The 22569-nt window shown below is 44.4% G+C and overlaps 1 protein-coding gene across 1 annotated transcript; it reads right to left on the bottom strand.

Moving 5' to 3' along the window:
- Positions 1 to 1457: 1457 nt before the first annotated feature.
- senp3b (SUMO specific peptidase 3b) lies at positions 1458 to 21692 on the bottom strand. The gene is made up of 12 exons (XM_085759607.1): positions 21437 to 21692; positions 19295 to 19420; positions 17336 to 18115; positions 14667 to 14780; positions 13632 to 13743; positions 11352 to 11499; positions 9840 to 9887; positions 9658 to 9735; positions 7641 to 7778; positions 7462 to 7545; positions 6203 to 6253; positions 1458 to 1781 (listed from the first exon to the last, which is right to left on the bottom strand). Exons 2-12 carry the CDS (start codon positions 19380 to 19382, stop codon positions 1671 to 1673), a joined length of 1752 nt encoding a protein of 583 aa, XP_085615733.1. The 5' UTR covers positions 19383 to 19420; positions 21437 to 21692; the 3' UTR covers positions 1458 to 1670.
- Between the last annotated feature and the right edge of the window lie 877 nt (positions 21693 to 22569).

The following is a 22569-nucleotide window of genomic DNA, read 5'->3' as shown; positions in this document are numbered from 1 at the left end:
CCCACCCATGTTTCTTTTTCTTTTTTTGTCTTTTTGTTTTTAAAATCCTGGGCCCGATAATCTGTCATGGCAGCCGGCAAAGATGGAGGCAGAGGAAGTTGTTTCTGGCACGAGGGGGTCAGAGTGTGTTTGTCTGTGTGTGTGTGTTTTTTTTTTCCTGATTCGCAGCCAAGATCCCGTTTGAATCCATCTACGACGTCTGAGTAGGAGACGGACGAACGGACAAACACGTCACGTTAACGGCGGTTTAACGTTATGAGGCGGCTAAAGAGAGAGAGAGAGAAAGGGAGCAAGAAAAAGAGAGATAAAAAAAGAGAGTGAGCGTTGTCATCGGCTGTAGCGTTAAAGGACAATTCCGGTGCAAATTCAACTCGGGGCTGTATTTTCTTAACATTTTAGGTCTAAAAAAAGAAGGAATCTGAAGATTTTCAGTTTAATTGCTCCTGTTTTGCGGTAGTTGTGTCTGTCCCCGCATCGCCACGGCAGCGATGAATGGGAGCGGATGCAAGTTCTGCTGCTTAGGCTGTTTACATCCCTCAAAGCTGCATTTTTTGCAAGTCAAGAGTTGATATTCCTGTGTTTATGACACAAACGGGAGCTTCCGACTGCACGTGAACACACCGAGGCTTTGAATTAGATCTAGTTTTACAAACATGTCGTCTTGCTTGAAGTAAATAACCTTCTGGGTGCATGTTTGAGTAGCCATCTGACGCTGTCTGTGGGAAAAAAACTACGGCTTTGAGGGATGTAAACAGCCTAAGCAGCAGAACTTCAATCTGCTCCCATGGCGATGCGGGGACAGACACAACTCCCGCAAAACAGGAGCAATTAAACTGAAACATTTTCAGATTCCTTCATTTTTTAGACCTAAAATGTGAGGAAAGTACAGCCCCGAGTTGAATTTGCACCGGAATTGTCCTTTAAAAAGATGGCGGATGGAGGGGGGCGGGGCTTAATGCGGTTCTATGATTCTTCTTTTATTTGTTTTTTCAAAAAATACGTTAGGAATGAACACGACTTCCTGTTTCGGACCTGATGGACGCCGGCTTCACTCTCACACACACACGGGGTCAAATCGTCGCGCTGCTAAGATCAACCTCCGATTCCTTTGTTTGTTTTGTTTTTTCCCTTCAGACCGCTGAACGACGGCAGCGGCGGCGGCGGATGGAAGATCGGCGCGGGAAGCGAAGTGTTGGCCTCTGTCAACCACGAAAAAAAAGAAGGGAAAAAAAAGGAAATTGAACCAATCAGAGCTGTCGAAGGAGGGAGGGGGGAGCGAGGGAAGCAAAGAGAGAGAGAGAGAAGACAAAACAAAGCAAAAAACAATGACATCACCTACAGTAGAAGTCGTTTCTCTGGATATCGGCAGAGAAAAATAAAGTTTTTTCTTTTTTTTCGTTGAAAAGTTCCTCGTTTTTTTTTTTCTTTTCTTTTCCTTTTTCCTTTTTTCTTCTTCTTCTCCAGTCACTCGTGTTGCTCCCCCGTGTCCTCGTCTTGTTATATCACTGTCCCTCCGTCTTGTTGTTGTTGTTGTTGGGGGTTAAAGGGGGGTCAGGGGGGCAGGAGCAGGTGGAGATGATGGTGGTGGTGGTGGTGTTGTTGGTGTTGGTGGTGGTGGTGGGGGGTAGTAGTAGAGGGGGTAAAGGGGTGGTAAAAGGGGGGGTGGTTGGTCACAGGGTGAGTTTGCAGTGACAGAGTTCTTTGTACATTTGCCTCCGGAGCCGCGGCATGTCCTGCTGCCCGAAGCTGAACGGCTGTCCTAGCGCCAGACACTTGCAGTACTGGAGGACGGAGACAGAGACGGAGACACGTCAGAGAGACAAAGGACACACAACCATCACAGTAGCACGATCTGATTATAATCTTTCGGATTGGAAATACCAACTTCACCGTTTACATGGATGCGAAATAAAGTGATCCGATTACGTGTACGTGCATCAAGGAAATAATCTGAATCAGAATTATACGCAACAAAGTCCGTTTATTTCTGATAATCGGACACCTCGAAGGGCATTATCCCGCTTATACCATGGTCACTTACGAAATGAATAAATATTAAATCAATTCCAAATACTTTAATGCTGTTTTTACCGTTAAAATCATACATTTAAAGCAGAACTATGCAGCTCGGCCGGAAATAGCTCGCTCCTTCGTTGGTTTCTCTTTTTTTCCCTCTCCGGAGCTCCCCCACAGTTCTGGGAGGCACATGTCACTGTCGTAAAAAAAAAAAAAAACAAACTCGCCGCCGCCACCTCCTCCACCCCCCCTACACGTGCTTGTGTTTACTGCTGTTTGCTAAGCCCTGCTAACACCGAGCTAACGCTAACACGGCGCTAATGCTAACACGGAGCTAATGCTAACACCGAGCTAACGCTATGCTAACACGGAGCTAATGCTAACACGGCGCTAACGCTAATACAGCCACACACAGGCACAAAGACACAGACATACACACACAGGAATAAAGGTTCCAAAACGCGAAGGTGTGTGTGTGTGTGTGTGTGTCATGATGTATTACATTATCTTATAAAAGACCCATGGTGTGTGTATCTGTGTTAGCATTAGCTCCCTGTTAGCCACAAGCTGAACTTCATCAGTAAACATTTCATGTTTCCATGGTTTCCTCCGACTTTCCGAACTCAAACCAATCACGATTCGTGACATGCATGACGTCATATGCGTTCTTATCTCGTACTGCCGTAAGGCAGTTTCTCGCGATACTTCTATCCATTGACGAGATTTGTAACACCGAGACGGACGACTGATCTTGCAAGTGCGGTTTTCAGCCAGTGGGGGGGGTGAGCGCATTGGCCTAGACCCCATTCACTTCATAACAGGTCACTCAACCATCACAGTGACTCTGAGCCACAATAATTACAGCCCATATCCTGCATAGTTCTGCTTTAAGCGGCTGAGCGGACTCTACTTAATAGCTCTCGTCTGTGATAAAAAAGAAATAGAGAGAGAGACCTGCTGTGGCCGCAGCGTAGAGCCACAGTCTGATAGTTCAGTGGAGGGAGGTGAGGTGACGGCTTAAATGTTACGTGACACAAAGTATTATTTCAAAAGGCCAGTGAACTTACCAACATTTTTTTTACTTTTTTGGTTTTTTTATCTTACAAGCGGACCAACTTTGTAAACGAAAACACGTGTGTCCCACAGTCGCTCAGTCATTGGATAAAAATTATCGGCAGGATCTTGCATAAAAAGTACACAATGGGGGCGGTGTTTAGCTCAGTTGGTAGAGCACCCGCCCCATGTGTTGAGGCTGTAGTCCTCACTGCAGGCGACCACAGTTCGAATCCCGCGCCGAGCGGCCCTATCCTGCGTGTCATTCCCCCCCTCTCTGCCTCCCATTTCCTGTCTCTCTCTCTCAACTCTGCTGTACATTAAAGGCAAAAAAAGCCCCAAAAATATAATTTAAAAAAGCACACAATGGAGGTCATGAATTTTCTCACTGCATTTAATTTGGTATTTCCAGTCGCACCTGACGCTCATGTGTTCGGGTCTGTCAGTCACTCTGCTCTGCTGTAAGCCGAGGAGAAAACTTCCTGTATACTTCCTTGTATCCTACAACCTTTATCCAATGAGGAGAGAGAACGGCATGAAGGGCTGTGTGTGCAGCCAAGGGATGCGCGTGAATGTGGTGACGTAGGGACGAGGACCAATAGAGGGATTATATGTTTACCAACAAGTCAGGATGCGTGCGCAACCTGACTGCAGAAAGAACCGGTTGTCATGGTTACCTCCATGGATCTAGTGTAGTCAAAACGGTGTTAGCTAGCGATGTTGTCAGCGTACTACAACGGTTTTTCACCTACTGATGTAGTGTGTGTTTTATACATAGACTGTTGGTTTTATAACGGCAGGAAAAAAAAACGTCAGGACGGAGGATCGAGTTTGTACCGCGGCAACGGCAACGCAGCCACAGGACACTCACAGCACGGCGTTGGTCATCGGTAAAAACAACACTGTGCATCCTTAATAGACCATCATGTTCAGGAAAATACTCCCGATTACAAAACTCAGTGGCTGTGAGGACTGAGGTGCTGCCTGGTCAGAGACGAGGGAAGAGGACGGACATGTCTAAAGTCTGGAACAACAGCATCCTGACCCGAACTGTAACGCTACCTGCATGACTGAGTATCTTAACATTAATTAATCTCAGCTTGCTTTCCATTAGTATGTGACCTCGTCTTCAGTCAATGTCGTAGTAAACATTTCACAACTCATTCGCTGCAGTTATAACGTTACAGCTGTGCCTGTGGGCATATCCAGCTTTATCACCATTCAAACCAACGTGTCTAACACATTATATTGCTCGAAATGAATCGCTAATGTACTATTTTCTCTCCTGTTTGCCTTGAAAGGGGTGCGAGTTGACGGTATTCTGTAAAATTTGCGCATTTTGTTATTTTTATCAAAACAATTAGTGCAACTAACAGCACAAAAAGACATGATCACGGCTCTTGCTGCTCTCTTTCTGCAGGCGACATGCGCAGTAGAACGTCAGTGACGTAGGCGTATAATCCCTCTATAGATCCATGACGAGGGCGGGGGCTGCTAACGCCATCGGCTGACAAAAAGTTAGCCAAAACGACCGGATCGCTTACTTCTGCTTTAAGTAACCCTAACCCCAACCATAACCCTCTAGAATAAGTCGTATTAATGGGTAGTCGGAGAAATGGCCGGTCGGACTGACGTATTCTCCCCAAGACGGCTACGGGTTCGTCCTCTCCAGCATCTGACAAACGTTTCCCTCTGACCAAATATGGAGGAGGCAGCGTTTTCTCCTCTGTGCTCCATGTTGACCCACGGCTCACTTCGTTTGGCAACGATGCCAACGAATGATGATTTCTGCATTTTCTGACAACAACTGAAGCCTGGTGAATCCAAAAAAAAGGCGCTTGGATTTTGCATTTGGCTCAGAAAAGGTTTCTGATCGCATTCCCACCACGAACGAATCGTACCAGGGTTCGTTTCGGACCAAACAAGTGAACCAAGTCCCGGCTGAAGAGGTGGTCTCGGTTCACATGTGTGGTCCGAACCAGAGTCCGGTGGTTTGTATTCACACCAACACAAAAGGTCAGTTTCAAGTGAACCGAAACATCTGGTGTGAATACGTTTTCAATCAAATTTTATATCAATCGCCCCTTGAACTTAAATGAGTTTGACCTTGAAGTGAAGATAAATGTCAGGTGTGGTCTGGGTTGCTGGGAGCTTTGTGGTCTTTGGATGATTTACCTTTTGCACCATCACCTGATCCCACCCTCACTGTGACATCACAGACTGTTCCTGGTCTATACCGGTCTATACCGGTATAGACTAGACCACGGACTGGACCACGCCCCCGTAGACTGGTTTAACCCCTGGTTGTGACACAGCTCAGATAAGCCAGTAGGTGTGCGTTTGTACTAGAGAGGATTTTTAAAGGCTAATATAATAACGATAATCGGCCTATATAAAAAAAAACATTAACAATGGACGGTCCAGTCAGTCAGCAACTCATTTAAATCACAATAACCCCTTTGTCCCTAATTGTCTCCTGTAGAAGAGACCATAACGATACTGACAGCTCCACTCCATTTATTCTGTATTATTATAATAAATTATAAGTGGCTTTAATTAATTAATTCACGTGGAGCTTTGTTTAAATATATATTATTATCCACACTGGTGTCACTATGTTGAATCTTAAGTGTGAGGATGTGGTCGATAAGACGAAGGAGCCTGATGGTGGAGATCTACATGTATCACATCACATCAACATAATGAAAAGGATTAATGTTTAATCAATTGGGGCTGATGGGACACTTAATAGATTATATTAAAATAAAAAGTTTTACAAACCCTACTTCTTTTATCAATATTCATTATTTGTAATTGACCACTGCCTTGTTTTCAGTCAAAGGTCTGGTGTCAAACTTCAACAGCGTTTAATGTTGTAAATGTAAAATAAGTGTCAATACACACTGACTCACCTTAGAACAACAGAGTCGGTGAGATTAACACAACTTGTATTAATAACAAACAGGAAATGTGTTTCTTATTCTCATCGCGTCTTCAGAACCGATATCACAGGAGATCATTAATAAATAGATTCATCTCTGCTCGGTCAGGATGATCGTGTGGTTTTGTGATAGGAAATGACGTCATACATCGGCTCTGATCAGGACTGAGGCGACAACGACCAGAAACTCACCTGCAGCACAAACGCCCCACAGTCACTGTCGTTGTTCTGACGACCCACATTCTGCAACACAACAACAACAGGTTAACACAAAAACACACAACAACACACAGCAGGTTAAAGGTCGGGTTGGAGATCCTATTCGGCCACATTTTGAAAACACACATCAAGGCGAAGCCGTGCTACACGCTGCCGTACCGTGGAATGCTGTCCCTTCTTTTAAATATGAAAGGAGGCTGAAAATAAAACTGATACAAGTCATTGGTCCTGAGATGTGCGTTTCTCTTCTATAAAACACATTCTACATCTCGGAGGCGACGTCTTTCCACACGCGGTTATCCTCTTCCTTCCAGACAGGGCAGAGCTCGGTGGGAAACAGTCGGAGAGACACAGCACGAGACCAGAGGGAGAAGCAGGTCGGATGTGCACGAAAAAGACAAGCGCGTCGCTTCGGAGCCACATCTTCTTGGTCAACCAATAGTCGTCATTAACGGTGACTAATCAACACTGTTCCAAATGTTTGCTTTTTTTTTTTCCCCAATCGAACAATGACTCTTTGGTCGACGATTTGGGGGCAGCCCCAGTTGTGAGCGTGCAAAAGACGACGACCACCTTTGACTTAGGGAAAACCGTGGCTGCAGCTGAAATGACAACTATGTTTGATCGAGAAAATACGCAAATGGGCCGATCCCGATCAGGTCACCTTCCGGACCTCAGTGTGGTACGTTGTATCACTGGCGTTATGTTTTCCACGAGGTAACGCGTTGAAGACTGAAGCAGGTGTGTGATTAGTGCACGAAGAGCGGTAGAGGAGGGACAGACAGACAGCAGTTTGACTGACACATCACGATCCAATTGACTTGAATGTGGCGTTCAACATGATCGGATGATGTTTTTATATGGTTGTCCATCCCACAAGTGACTGACTTTTAGGGCCCTTCAAATTAAAAGCCCTATAGCCTTTTGTATACAGTTCAGTCAGGTTGATCTTGACTTAATTTTGACAAGACACGGGTCTAAATGTTTGGGTTTTTTTCCTGCGACCAATCGACCAATGAAATTTTGGTCGGCTATTTGGGGGCAGCCCTTTCTTCATTTTTGTGGCAAAACATTGAATTACTTAGTTGCAGTCGGTGTGTGAAGAGGATTTCAGGCAATTCAATAAAAAAAAGTGCTCCATAAACAGATCTCCAACCCTAAACCTTTAACATAACATACCACAACACAACAGGTAACCATAACAACACTCAGCGTCTGTGTCGACGTCTCACCATTTTAAAAAAGCCTTTCCATCCCGTCAGGAAATCCTGTTGGTCTTTTTTGATGGCCTCTGCTTGAAGGTACTTAAAAATGTGCTGCAAACAACAACAACAGAGGTCAAAGGTCAGTCTGAGAGGAGGATGAAGAAGGAGGAGGAGGAGGAGGATAAAGAGGAGGTGGGCTGCGGTACCTTTGGGCAGCGTCTGTTCAGGGTTCGCTGAGAGTCGAAGTAGGTGATGGCTCGACGAGGAATGTCGACGCTGACCAGAGACCAGTGAACTTCCAGGTGGATCGGGATCAACAGGAGATCCTTCTGGAAGATGTCCACCTGGAGGAGGAGGAGAGAGAGGGAGGAGGAGGAGGAGGAGGGGGAGGAGGAGGAGGAGGAGGAGGGGGGAGGAGGAGAGAGAGGGGCGGGGGGGGGGGAGGGGGTGGAGGAGGAGGAGGAGGAGGAGAGAAGAGGAAGAGGGAGGAGGAGGAGGAGGAGAGAGGGGGAGGAGGAGTAGTAGGAGGAGGAGAGGGGGGGGGGGGGAGGAGGAGGAGGAGGAGAGAGGGGGAGGAGAGAGAGAGGAGAGGGAGGAGAAGGAGAGAGAAGAGGAGGAAAGAGGAAGAGGAGGAGGAGAGAGAGGGGGGAGAGGAGGAGGAGGAGAGAGAGGGAGAGGAGGAGGAGAGAGAGGAGGGGGGGGGAGGAGAGGGAGAGGAGGAGCAGGAGGAGGAGGAGGAGGAGAGAGAGGGAGGAGGAGGAGAGGAAGAGCAGGAGGAGGAGGGAGAGAGGAGGAGAGAGGGAGAGGAGGAGGAGGAGAGAGGAGGAGGGAGAGAGAGGAGGGGGAGGAGGAGGAGGAGAGAGAGAGGAGAGGGAGAGAGGAGGAGGGAGGAAGAGGAGGAGGAGAGAGGAGGAGGTGGAGGAGGAGGAGAGAGAGGGAGGAGGAGGAGGGAGAGGAGGAGGGGGAGGAGGAGAGAGGAGGATGAGAGAGGAAGAGAAGAAGATGGAGGAGGAGAACAAGGTGAAGAAGAGGAAGGAGAAAGGGAAAAACAAGAAGGAGAGAAAAAGGAGAACATCAACAGAGAACAGAAGTGAGTCAAACTGCTTCCTCTGTCGTCTCTTCCAGGTGAAACTCGGTCAGTTTTTCCATCTATGACTCCGTTTCCTCCGTTTCCTCCGTTTCCTCGGCTCCGTCCAGCCATTGTCTCTGTCTCAGCCTCAGTTCGTCCAGATCAAACAGCTCAAGGTCGTCACCTCTTCACTCAACAACCACACGTCAAGGATTTCCTTTTATTTATTTACGTTCACTTTTCACATGAAACAGTGAATCACATTCTTCCAGAAATCACCACAACAAGGAAAAAGTGTTTGTTTCTGTGGCGGGGAGAGCAGGCGCTCTGCGATCGAATAGTAATGTCTTTGCAGGACGTTTCAGAGTTCGGCTGTCTGAGGTGAGTGGCTACATGCAAAAACACAAAGTTTATACTGTTACACTATATGAGTTCAGTGGTGTCTCGTAAGGATTCGAGTCATGAACCATAGATATTTGATTGTTTTTTGAGTGTTTGTTGTGGTTGAAAGAATTGCCCCCATAGGTTAGCGTTGTCGCTATCCCAAGCGCCGTCTAGCCATGGTGTAACTCCGGTTTGCCTGCATCAATTTTAGCCACGTTTTTTGCTGGGTGACCATCAGGACAACGATTCAGGGGTCAAAAATGACTGGAATGCACTCCTAAAATATGGTTATTTTCTGTGTTGTGCTTGATAATCAAGCAAATAGACTCATTACAGCGTTGATTTACATTTTCGTAATCGCAATATTTTCCACCATAATCGCAATCGCACATTTTTATCAAACCGTGCCGCACTAGTGCAGACTTTAAACGTGGAACGAAATTGATTTACTCCGTGACAGGTGCTGTGTTACTTGTCAAATCCTTCCATGAGTTCACTGTCATGTAGTACTCTATCTACACAATGTATTTACTGCAGGTTGCGAATTTCGACGGTTAGTGTCGTTGTGGACTCACCGGAACGAACAAACGCAACGGTTACCAACGTTGTCTTCTTTTCTGGACCTCTATTGTTGCCCGTCACTACCATCTTGTTTTGTTTGAAATTACAATTGGTCATCATGAACACCTTACTTTTTCTTTTCTTTTTTTGATTAAATAAAAACTCACTCTGAGGAGCTTTGAGTCTGAAAAAAAAAACCAGCCACTTACATTTTTCGTCCACCGTTTGACTCCGTCGTAGCCTTTTGTCCGTAGCTTATCATAAAAGAAGCTGTTGAAAAAGTGAACCTGAGGAAGAGGAGGAGGAGGAGAAAAGAGGAAGAGGAAGAGTGAGAAACAGGAACACAACCAGACGACAGCTCTGACGTGTGTTCTCCGTGTGTTCGTCTCACCCGCTCTGGAACGGCGTCCATCACCAGGTCTCCGTACATGTTCATGATCTGGAGACGCAGAGAGAAGAAGACGATGATGAGAACCGAGCTCTGACCCCACTGAGTGTGTGTGTGTGTGTGTTAGGGCTGCCACAAACGATTATTTTGATAGTCGACTAGTCACCGACTATTTTTTTCGATTAGTCGACTAATCGGATCATACGTAAATTGAATGTAAAACATACAGATTATCGCACCAGCATGCAGCTGCTCTTATATACCATCATTAGCTTTCAGCTTGAAGTGTTTAAGGTATATGCTAACTAAAATTAAAGACAATTAAGATGATAGTTCATTAAACTTTTAATGAAATATGCAGCTTTAACTGTAGCATAAAGTGCAAACAGCTCAGTAAAATAAAGATAAGGCACTGGCCTAAACAACACCAAAATAAATACTTAAAGGTTTTATAGGTTTTTCTTTCCTTCATTTGTCTCTGGCATTTAACAGCTACATTTAAATAAAATAAGGTAGACACCTGAAACTAAGGAATTATTCACAATAATAAAGTTTTGGTAGGCCTATAGGCCTATTCAAATATAACTTGTGCTCAGTGTAAATAATAGGAGTCGTTCTGTTAAAAAAAAAATTGAATAGTTTATAAGACAATCGTCTTGTCTGAAAAAATGTAAATGTGCCTTTTTACTGTCACAGAAGGAGAAACATGGAAAGACTCAACAGAAAGTTCTGTGTGAAACTCTGTCAAATGAAAACAAGTGAAACTGAGCTGCAGCTCAAACTCTGCAAGGTGTGGACTGTGATGAGAAGCTACCGGAAAATATTGACGTAGATTTATACCGGTAGAGAAGACTTGCTCGTTAAGATGAGCGCTCATTACGTGACCAGGACGCTGTGACCAGACGCGGTAACGTTCTAGTTCTCCAACACCGAGTCTCAAAGTCCGCGATTTTATTTTTAAATGAGGAACGGCTGTTTTTCAGTCCGTGATTTAAAACGATGGAGCGGCGGTACCGCTGCTAGTAAGCTGCTCATTTAAAATGACAGAGAGAGAGAGGGAGAGAGAGAGAGAGAGAGAGAGAGAGGCAGAGGGAGAGGGAGAGAGAGGCAGAGGGAGAGGGAGAGAGGGAGAGGAGCGGTGGCGGCGGCGGCGGGAGAGGGAGGGGGGCTACACCGGTGCCGCTTGATGAGGGACAAGACAGGTAGAGAGAGAAAAGAGAGAGAACACCTATGTGTACTCGCCTTGAATGAGTGAGTGCACGTGTGTGTGGTGCGCGGCTGTGGCGGCGGGTGCGTGTGTGGAAGGTGCCCCAGCAGTTTTGAGAGAAAAACAAAGTAAAAAAAACAAAACAACGACGCATCGACTATTAAATTAGTTGTCGACGATTTTAATAGTCGACGTAGTCGTGACTAGTCGACTAATCGTGGCAGCCCTAGTGTGTGTGTGTGTGTGTCTCTGTGTGTGTGTGTGTGTGTGTGTGTGTCTGTGTGTCTGTGTGTGTGTGTGTGTGTCACCTGGTCGTTGAGCCAGTTCTGTCCGTACAGCGTCCCGAGGTCGTCCATGGTCAGGACGTGGCGTTTGTAGTTGACCCTGAATGTTTTAGCCAGAGCTGAGCCTGACGAGCGCTGGAACGACTGTATTAGGTGCTGCACCACGGCTTTCCTGAGGGACGCACACACACACACACACCACAACACACAACAACACACACACACACACACACACACACAACACAACACACACACAACACACACACAGTCAGAGTCAATACAGTGAGAAACAAAACATCACAACTGATCTATGAAACCTGTAGACGGGTCAAACTCCTGACTGGTATCAGCGAGCCAACGTTTTTCTGCTTTAAATCACTGTGTATTTTTATTTCAAGACTTTTTAAAATATATTTATCTACTTTCTTCATTACGACGGAGTATTTAGGGCCACATTGACAAATAAAAAAAATCACAAACTTCGAGAATAAAGTCGTAAATGTATGACTATATTCTCGAAGAGTCTGTTTTGTTTGTGGCCCTAATACTCCGTCGTACGTCATCTATTTATTTACTTATTTAAATTCTTATTGATCGTTATATTTTGTCGTTTATTCTGTATATCATTTTGGAGCCGTCTCTCTGCCACAGCATTTTCCCTCAGGATGAATAAAGTTCATCCATTTCTCCAAATGGAAAGATCTGGTTTATATTTTAGAAGAAAGATGGGAAAATGGGTGAGGTATATAACAAATAATATCTCTAATGATTTGTAAAATATGTTTCTTACATATATTATATAGATTTCTTGTTTGTTTTTTTAATATACACACACCTAATGAACTCCTAATTGTTTTTTTTGTGTTTTTAAATATAGGCGAATGCAATTGTAAGTTATGGTGCGTTCCAGGCAGGCTTTCGAACCCGTAAGTCACGACTTCAAGGAGCTGGGAGTTACATCGATCTAGTACGAGGTCACAGGTGGGAAGTTACGAGTTTGACTGTACGTTCCAACGGGTAACCATAGGAACAGGTCGGAAAAACACGTTACGGGTTGCCTGGAACGCACCTTTAGTACTCAGTCTACATGTGTTAGTTGGTACGGTGCCTAGTGCATATTATGAAAATAAACCTTATGTAATTATTTGAATTAGTTTTTTTTTTTTTTACTTTGTTATCACATGGTCTGATTATTCTGTTTTATGATTTGCTTTTTTTTCTCCATACTTTGTTTGGTAGTTTTTTATGTACCGTAGATGACCAAATAATCGCCCGCGTGCAAATACGCGCCTGTGCTCTTATTGCCGCCGGGGTCCGAGCTCATTTGGCAGAATAAACGCCGGTTCAATTAAACGCCCGGGCGATTAAGTGTTTACCATAGTCTTGCACAGAAAACAAAAGTTTTTTTTTTAACAGCACCGGCTCTCACCTCTTCTGTCAGTCAGCCCCTCCTCTCGCTCTCTCTCTCGCATGCAGGCGCGCACACACACACAAGCACAGGTGCGCTAGACTGAGGGATATAGGGATATAGATAAATGCGCTAATGTACAGTGTTGAAATTACCGCGATCGACCCCCCCTTCCGTTATCATTCATAACACTGCTCTGATCAGCTCCCTGTGTCGCGGTAATTGTCTGATGTCAATAAAGATGCGTCGGGGGGAAAAGTAGTTTTGTTCCAGTGTTCCTATGGTGAGCTCCTTGTTCTTTGCATGATGGTCTGGTGCTGCTCATTGCAAAAATAAATTGTAGCCTGTTGCAAATACGCGCCTGGTTCTTATAAACGCCTGGGCTCCAAGTCGATTTAGCATATTAAACGCCCGGGCTAATAAATGGTCATCTACGGTAATAAAATCTTCAAAAATGCAAAAGAAGAAAGAAAAAGAAAAAGTTAATCAGTTTCTTCACTTTTAATTGTGATTTGTTCACATGTCAAACAGGATCAATAGACGTTACAGCTCATTTCTAGTCTGATCAACCACAGATCAATACTCGGCCTGATGGAGAAGAGGAGGCAGCATCGATAAAATGATCAGAGAAGCTTAAAACTCTGGAAACTAATGAAACTAAACTGATTGTGTTTCACTTCCATGAGGAAATAACACAAGGTCAGGGCTGATAGAGTTTAATGAATCTATAATCAATATTGACATCGCTCTCAGCCAATCAGTGCTCTGTGTGTGTGTGTGTGTGTGTGTGTGTGTGTGTGTGTGTGTGTGTGTGTGTGTGTGTGTGTGTGTGTGTGTGTGTGTGTGTGTGTGTGTGTGTGTGTGTGTGTGTGTGTGTGTGTGTGTGTGTCTCTGACCTGTGTGGCTGAGAGAAGCTCTCACTGAAGATGTCCTGCAGCTTCTCCACGATGCCGTCCACGTGGAGGGGGATCAGGCTGCCGTACTGCTGCAGAGACTCCTCCAGGATACCTGCACACGCACACGCACACGCACACGCCATGACATCATCAATATCATCATCATCATCATCATCATCATCATCATCATCATCATCATCATCAAGACGATCAATACCGTCATCATCACTGTGGTGTCACTGTGAGAGGAACAAGGTTATTAACTGATATTAAAGTCGAGAGAAGTTTGATGCTTGCATTACAGGATTTCAAAATCCAGCATGACACACAGTGTTAAAGGGATAGTTCAACATGTTTGGCAACTTCTCCTATCATCATAATCTCTATAGTCACAGCAGTAGGTTCATCACCTTTAACTATCGGTGCATGTTGTTTTGAGAGGAGAGGAGAGGAGAGAGGAGAGAGTAAAGGAGAGAGGAGAGGGCAAAGGAGAGGAGAGGAGAGGAGAGGAGAGGAGAGGAGAGGAGAGGAGAGGAGAGGAGAGGAGAGGAAAGAGGAGAGGAGAGAGTAAAGGAGAGAGGGGAGGAGAGAGGAGAGTAGAGAGTAAAGGAGAGAGGGGAGGAAAGGAAAGAGGAGAGAGGAAAGGAGAAAGGAGAGGAAAAGAAAGGAAAGAGGAGAGAGGAGAGGATACGAGAGGAGAGAGGAGCGTTTTGAAATTGTTGGATTGTGTATTTGATGAGTTTGAATTAAAGGTAATGAACCTGCTGTGACTATAGGGATTATGGCGATAAGAGAATTTGCCAAAATGTTGAACTATCCCTTTAAGATGAGGAGGGAGCAACAACTTTTAATAATGTGGAGGAAAAAAAAATTGCAGTGCGAGAACAAAAGCAGAAACTAAAGAGCCGTGGTCGGTCGTAGCATGTGTTAACGTCCTGTTTAGAGCTTCAGAGCCGCGAGTCGATCACATGACACCTGACAAATCAGCACGACGGCCTCTGATTGGTCAGTGACGAGGAGGAAGAAGAACCTCACCGGTCACACAGCTCATGTGCTCCTCGGTCAGCGCCAGCTCCACCGGTTTCACCTCGACCTCCCGCCGCCCCCGGTCCTCCTGCTTCTCTGGGGGGCAGCCGTTCATCTGCTTCTCTGCTCACACACACACGACAACGGTGTTAACAACAGGGTCGCTACACATCTGACTGTTCAAAACTTTTTTCAGACCCTAATTACCAGACTTCTTGGTTAAAAAAAAAAAAAAAAATTGAATAATGTGTAGGGGTGGGAGAAAAAATCGATTCACATAAATATCGCGATATCTTTGACGATTTTTAAATCGATTTTTTTTGTTGAAATTTTTTTAAAATATTGTCCAATGTGCATTTGTTAGCCTTTTTTACATACAGAGAGTACAGGTTTTGAAAAGGGTTTAAGTTCACTTTGTTAATTTATAGGCTCCTACAGTATTTGTGTGCAGATAAATGTTAAAAATGCAGACTAAAAATCGAGAGAATCGGCAATATCGTAGAATGGCAATTTAAATCGAATCGCCATCCAAAAAATCATAGAAGAATCGAAACGGGAGAAAAGCATATTGTCCCAGCCCTAATAATTTGTGACATTTGAGTAATTAGATGTGAATCATGTAAATGCAATTAATCTTTTAAAGGAGAATTCCGGTCATTTTTGACCCCTAAATCGTTGTCCTGATGGTCACCCAGTGTTGCGGGGAGCAAAAGACGTGACTAAAATTGTTTAGTCTGTTGTGGTTGAAAAAATTGCCCCATACTTTAGCGTTGTGGCTATCACTAGCGCCGTCTAGCCATGGTGTTACTCCGGTTTGCCTGCATCAATTTTAGTCGCGTTTATCGCTCCCCCCAACACTGGGTGACCATCAGGACAACAATTTAGGGGTCAAAAATGGCCGGAATTCTCCTTTAAGTTAAGTGAGTTTAAGTAAGTTTACTTTATTGTCACATATAATTACAAGTAATTACAGTGAAATTCTTATGTACCCGTGGTCATTTGCATAACAAAAATAGAGATACAAGAAAAAAAAAAAAAAAGAAATAGATTATTTGTTGTTTATTATTTATGTTTAAAGCATATGTGTATATAATGTTTATTAATGTGTGTAAACTCACTAAACTAAAAACGATACTAACTAAAAGACACGTACAAGCACTCTCTTCATTAGGACTCTTCAATGTTTTATTCTGAATTTCAAAATAAAAGCCATGTGAGATTAAATATGATGAAACATCACGCTGCATCTTAATAAATTAACACCGGACGCGTCAAACCTGTGAAGTCTCTCAGCTCATTTCATCACAGAGTCAATTTAGTATGTATTGTATTCAACTGGTTTTAGTGAATAAGTGGACGTGGACGTTTGATTATGGTCTGTATCGTCCCACTGTGTAAAGACAGAGACGCTGGTTTAACTGGAGTCTCTCTCACTGCCGAGGTAAAATAAACACTGGACTAAACACACACAGACAGACCCCATGTCCACTTATGGTAAAACATCAGACATCACAGCTGCATGCAAACATCTGGATGAGTGTCTGAGAGCAACACACACGTTTTCACACCAGCTGCTGTGTGTCGTATTCATTTTCATCATTAATTTAGAGTCGGTTTTCGTCTAAACTTCCTCAACAAAAGCAGCGTGTTGTGTTTGGAGAATCATGAGACGACCGCGTATCCATCGATTATTTCCAATAAGAACCAATTAGCTCAGAGACCCATAGAAAACCATTAAAGGGATAGTTCAACATTTTGGCAAATTGGCCCATTGCCATAATCCCTATAGTCATAGCAGTAGGTTCGTTACCTTTAATTGTCGGTGCAAGCTATTTTTAGAACGGCGGAGCAGAGCCGTGAGCTGCTCAGAGCTACGCTACGGAGGCTAATGGGATTTATTGGTTTCCCTCATCAGACTCATCAAATACACAATCCAACAACTCCAAAACGCTCTGGTGGACAAGTTGTGACCTGCACATTCACCACGCTATGAGATAATAACAGAACGTTACGTAAATTCATGCAAAACCACTGATGCACGTTCCCCTCGGGGGACAGTTTTTCAGCAAGCAGTCTCTGCATTTCCCTCTAAAACAACTCTGTCTGGTAACATTCTGTTATTATCTCATAGCGTGGTGAATGTGCAGCTCACAACTTGTCCACCAGAGCGTTGTGGAGTTGTTGGATTGTGTATTTGATGAGTTTGATGAGGGAAACCAAGAAATCCCATGAGCCTCCGTAGCATAGCTCTGAGCAGCTCGCGGCTCTGCTCCGCCGTTCTAAAAACAGCTTGCACTAGGGCTGACCCGATTATCATATTCTGATAATCGAAGATTCGCGGATCTAAGTAATGGCAAACAAAGTCACCTACTCATTTTAATGTAACAATTACTGATGAGAACCGGTGTCAAAAAGGGAAAAAGGAGGGGGGAAAAAAAATCGATCACGGACTTTCATGATCGATTACCATGGCAACGAACGAAGCTTCGAAGCTTCAAATTTTTTGGGTCAGCCCTAGCTTGCACCGACAATTAAAGGTAACGAACCTACTGCTATGACTATAGAGATTATGGCAATGGGCCAATTTGCCAAATGTTGAACTATCCCTTTAAATACCGAGACATTATTGATCTGTGTGTCCTCTTGTGATTGGTCGGTGGGTGTGATGATGTTGTTACCTCTGTCGGTCTGCGTGAACCTCTCCTCGGCGCTGTCGTCCTCTCCGTCGGTGTACGGCGACCGCTGGTACCGCTTCGTCCTCCTCTGGCGGCCGTACAGGTTCAACCTCTGGCCCCTGCGGCTCCACCGGTGTCCTAGGTAACAGACCCACTGGGCGCGCTGCCGCCAGTTCTTCCAGTGCTGCGTGAGCCGGAAGCCCAGGCCGCCGACCAGCGGCCGCGAGCGCTGCCAGCGCCGCAGCCGCCTCAGGGCGCGGTAGCGGCTCAGGTTGGAGCGCAGCAGCTCGGCCGCCTCGGCCTGGGAGAGCGGAGCGGCGGCGGCCGCGTTGGCGCCCGGAGGAGCGGCTGCCGTGGCGACGACGTGGGCGTGGGAGTGGGCGCCGTCCGTGGCCTTCTGCTGTGGTCCGTAGTGCGGGTGAGGCTGTGCGTGCGGCTGGAAGGGGAAGTCTGGGATCTCCCACTCCACCTCCGCCTGGTCTCCTTCCTCATCCTCTTCCTCCTCCTCTTCTTCCTCTTCATCCTCCTCCTCTTCCTCCTCGTTGTCCCAGTCTTTGCCCCCGAACTCGCCCTTGTCGTCCCCGTCCAGGTCGTTCTCCTCCTCCTCCTCCTCCTCCGCCTCCTCGTCCCCTATCGCCTCCATCTCTCCCATCCCGTCCTCGTCCTCCTTGTCCACAAACTCCCGCGTCCAAACCTTCTCCTTCTGTCCCAGACGCAGGTGCATGGAGCTGGGAACGCTGTGGCCCGACACCGGGACGATGAGGTGGTCACCGGGGATCCCACCTGCACACATGAACACGAACACAAGGAGTGAACAAACTCTTTCTTAACTCTGTATACATCGTTCTTTATCTTTATTCTATTCAATGTTATTCTTTATATAAATCCTAAATTGTATATGCATAGGTTTTTTTGCATTTATTCTATCCCACCTACACACACATGAACACGAACAGTGAACAACGCCCTACAACAATCCGCACAATAACTTTTTCTTAGCTTTGTATACATCGTTCTTTGTCTTTATTCTATTGTATTCGTTATATAAATCCTAAATTGTATATGCGTAGGTTTTTTGTATTTATTCTATTTTATTGCTACCTTTTATACTATTTTTTGTACCTTGTACCTGTGCTGTTGACGGACCTTTACTGCTCTTGGCAAAGAAAACATTTCTGCTTCTGATTCACTTCAGTATTTAATCTCGACACAGGAACCGTGTTCAGGCTTCGTCCACACGGAGCTTTACTCAAAATTATCTTTTTTTTTGTTCATTTTGAAAACGTTTTTCCGTTTCCAGCACTGGATCAGAGAGAGACTCTAACTTCTCTTCTTTTGCTCTTGTTTCCAATTCATAGGATTAAACTGAGCCTCTGTCCGTCTGGACGAAACTCCAGAACGATAAAAACAACGTATGCGGATTAATTAAATGCGCATTCCTGTGGACGCGCTCTCATTCTGGTCTCCTGACTTTTTTTTTTTGATGAATCCATCACCCGAGAAATGAATAAAAATGATCTTTTTTCCTGGTCCGTCACATCTGGAGAATGAGATTCGGGCACATTCACTTAATTTACGATGGTCTGACAAGTTTTACTGTTGTCCAAAGAAAATCATAGCTCCTTATATTTGTGTTTTTGAATTTATGTCAATTTCAATAACATCGTGATGAACCGTTCAGCTCTTCTCAGTCAGGACAGTTTATAGTTCTGTCACTTGGAGCTGCAGCTGCACTGATTGTGGTGTTTTACTGAAATCAAAGCTGCTGAAACTGGCTCTTTTTTTTTGTTTTGCTTTTTTTTGCTGTGGTCTCAGAGAGTTGACATTATTTCTGGTGTCAAGGTGGTTTCCTGCTACTTCACCAGGATGTGCTCACTCGCTCGCTGCACTGGAAGACAATGACAACACAGAGTATTGTTGTTGTTGTTGTGTGAACATGTGACGACGTCGTGTGACACCCACCTCCTCCCGTGTCATCCTGCCCCACCGCGGTCAGACCCAGGTCTCCCTGCCAGCAGTTCTGGGCCAGGCTACCGCCACTGTCTCGCATTATCCACGGACAACCCACGACCTGCGCCAGCTCGTCACCTGCACACACACAACACACACACACACACACAGTTACAGAACGGCTCTAAAACACACAGTCAGTTCACAAACTTAGAGATTAGACACGCTGTAACGGCTCAGTGTGGAAGGACAGTCGGTCAGGAACAAGAGAACTGGATCAGAGAAAGACTTTTATGTCTAAACGTCTCGTCTCTGATTTCAGAACTGCTTTTATTCCCAATTCATACGATTTAACCGAGCGTCTTGCCTTTGTTTGGATACATGAAGTGAGACACAGGTAGAGGATGCATAGGACACATTTCTAATCCACTATATAATAACACATTTTTGTACAATGAGATTCTGCACTATAAAACATCATCCAAGTTGCATATATACACAGTAAACGTCTCCTCTCTTACTCTGATTTCCAATTCATAAGATTTAACTTGGCTTCTTGTCTTTGTTTGGACACCCAATGTGAGAAGAGGCAGGTAGACGGGGGTATAGGACACTTTTCTAATCTATTATATGCAAAACCAAATTCCTGTATCATGCAACACCATGTATTACATATTAAAACATTATCCAAGCTGCATTTCTGCAGATTAAAACCTGAGGCTGATACTCTGACATTTTGCATCATTGCTCCAGATGTTAGTCCGTACCTCAGTCCCACAGTCTGTTATCAAACAAACAGAGGATTTGAGACTGTGACAGAAAGATTGTGCATGTACATTTAAACCTAAAAAGTCTCAGATGAGTTATTTAACATCCAGGTTATTTTCCTGCAGCTCAACACAGGTGATCACTTTTTAAACATAATATATTTAAAAACAAAAAGTCCCTCTGCAGGTGTGAACTCCTGCTGAACAACAGGTACTAGTCTAACATCTGCTGTGTACATCACAACGCTACTAATGGTACAACTACAACTGCACCTGGTGAACAGTACAAGTGCAACATACCTGTGCATTATTGATGTATTATTGCGCAATATACTGTGCATTACTTCTTATTTTTTAACTGCATTTGTGCCCCTTTATTCTGCTTTTTGGTGTGGGGCTACAAACGAAATTTCGTTGTGTTTTTACATGCAATGACAATAAATAGCTATCTATATCTGTTTCCCATTAGATCCACAGCAGGTTGTGCTAATGACCCGTGTCCTTCCAAAACAATAATAATACTAATAACGTGCTATTTCGCAAAACTAAATATGCAGTTTTTGTTGTGTGTCTGGTTAATTAAAGTGGGTTCAACAACACCGGGCTCTTTCCACCATGTGCAGCCGGTTCAACACTGTGGATGTGTGAGTTAGCCTGTTAGCTTCACTGAGAGGGGTTTCTCTGCACCGAGGCTCAAATAAGAGCAAAACCTGAGCAACTGCGTAGATTAGCACAGATAATAGTTAATATAAGCACTTTAAATGGGTGGAAAGCATTCGTAAAAGCAGCTCTATGATGAAAAACTGTTGTTTCCGATGCAGGAAATAGCCGGTCCCCACCGGAGCTAGGTAGCTTTAGCTTTAGCATCATCCCCGCCGTTGTTTCACTGTTTTACACCTAAATTAAAAATCACACTGATTGCAAAAGCTTCGTTTCTTTTAGTAACTATTAAAAATTCAAAACTATAAACACCACCTTTAATAAATAACATATAATAAAAAAAACAGACCTCTTCAGTTAATCTGTTATCTACCTCATGCTAACGGGTTAGCTCGTTAGCTTTAGCAACATCCCCGCCGTTGTTTCACTGTTTTACACTTTAAATTAAAATGCACGATGGTTGCAAAACCTTCATTTTTTAGTACGTTTGTTAAAACAAAGCCACGACATTACCTGTAATAAATAACAACCAAACCTCTGCAATTAATCTGTTCTCTCCCTATGGTGGTAACGGGTTAGCTCGCTAGCCGTGTTGTCGTCAGCAGCTAAGCTAAGCTAAACAACACACACATCCACACGCACACACACACACACAAATGCAATGAAACGCCCGGCTTCGTGCATTACCTTTCACACACTCAGGTGTTGCATGTGTGTGTGTTCTTACCGTCAATCTGCAGGTTTATACAGAGTGTGTGTCCCGCTGCCTCTCTCTCTCTCTGACAGGTCGGTGTTTGGTGTGTGTGTGCGTTTATTTTTTTTCCTCTTGTACGTATCGGTTCCAAAACCAAAACAAATGCTACTTGTTGTTAAAACCTCATTGAATGAAGTCAGGTGTGTGGTGGTGCAGCAGCAGCAGCAGCAGCAGCAGATGTCACCTCTCTGCGAACTTTGATTTCTCTTTACGTCTTCCGGTTCAAAGCGGCGGGTAAACCACACGGGGAAGGATTTATTTATCTTCGTTTTGTTTTCTTTCTTTCTTTCTTTCTTCTTTTTGTTTTAAACGGGGAGTCAGTCCGGTGCAGCAGATGAAAGGAAAGGAAACTAGCCGAGCCGAGCCGAGCCGTGGCCGGAGACGGACCGCTGCAGATTTTTCGCTCTTATGAAGATGGCAACAACTACATGTCCGTCGCGTAGCTGTGACGTCAGCGGAGTGCGATTTTTAACGATAACCATAGTGACGATAACCGTTCATTTTAGATTCTAAAATAGAACGTCGTCGTCTCCTGTCCGTTCTCACCATAGAGACGTGTTAATTTACATTCAATGTGTGGCCGTTGTTGTGGTTAATTAACGTGAAACGTGAACAATATTAGTGATTATCCGTGTGAATTATTGGTCTTTTTTGGATAAAAGATTCGGTTCTTGTTCATTCATTTCTGTAAAGTATAATTTTTAGCTCATCATTGTCGTGCTTTTCTTTTGTTTTGCTCTTGGACATACGGTAGTTGTGTTTGATGATGAGGCGTTCATGAAACCTCTGCTGTAGGAGCTCTTCGTCTTGTGTTGTGTGTGCTTTTTCTAATAGTGCGTGTTATTGCCATCTGCAGGATGAAGTTAGCCATTTAAATTACATTTGAATTAAAGTAAAGAGACGTCTGGTCAAATATTTATACAAATTTAAGAGGTATAGTTTTTTTATGGGAGAATTTTGCTTTTAAACCTATGTGGGTATTCAAAAGTACATGTTTTATGTGAACTCACCATTGTATTGTTGGAAATCAATTATGACTGTGGAATAAAAAGGCCATAAAACACAATGTGAATCAACAAAAGGAGCTTTTGTTCTTTTTGTGTCTC

The sequence above is a fragment of the Trachurus japonicus genome, chromosome 18, assembly GCF_045865225.1.
Source record: "Trachurus japonicus isolate A0001 chromosome 18, Traja_1.0".
Lineage (NCBI taxonomy): Eukaryota > Metazoa > Chordata > Actinopteri > Carangiformes > Carangidae > Trachurus > Trachurus japonicus.
This window is presented reverse-complemented; position numbering and strand designations above follow the sequence as displayed.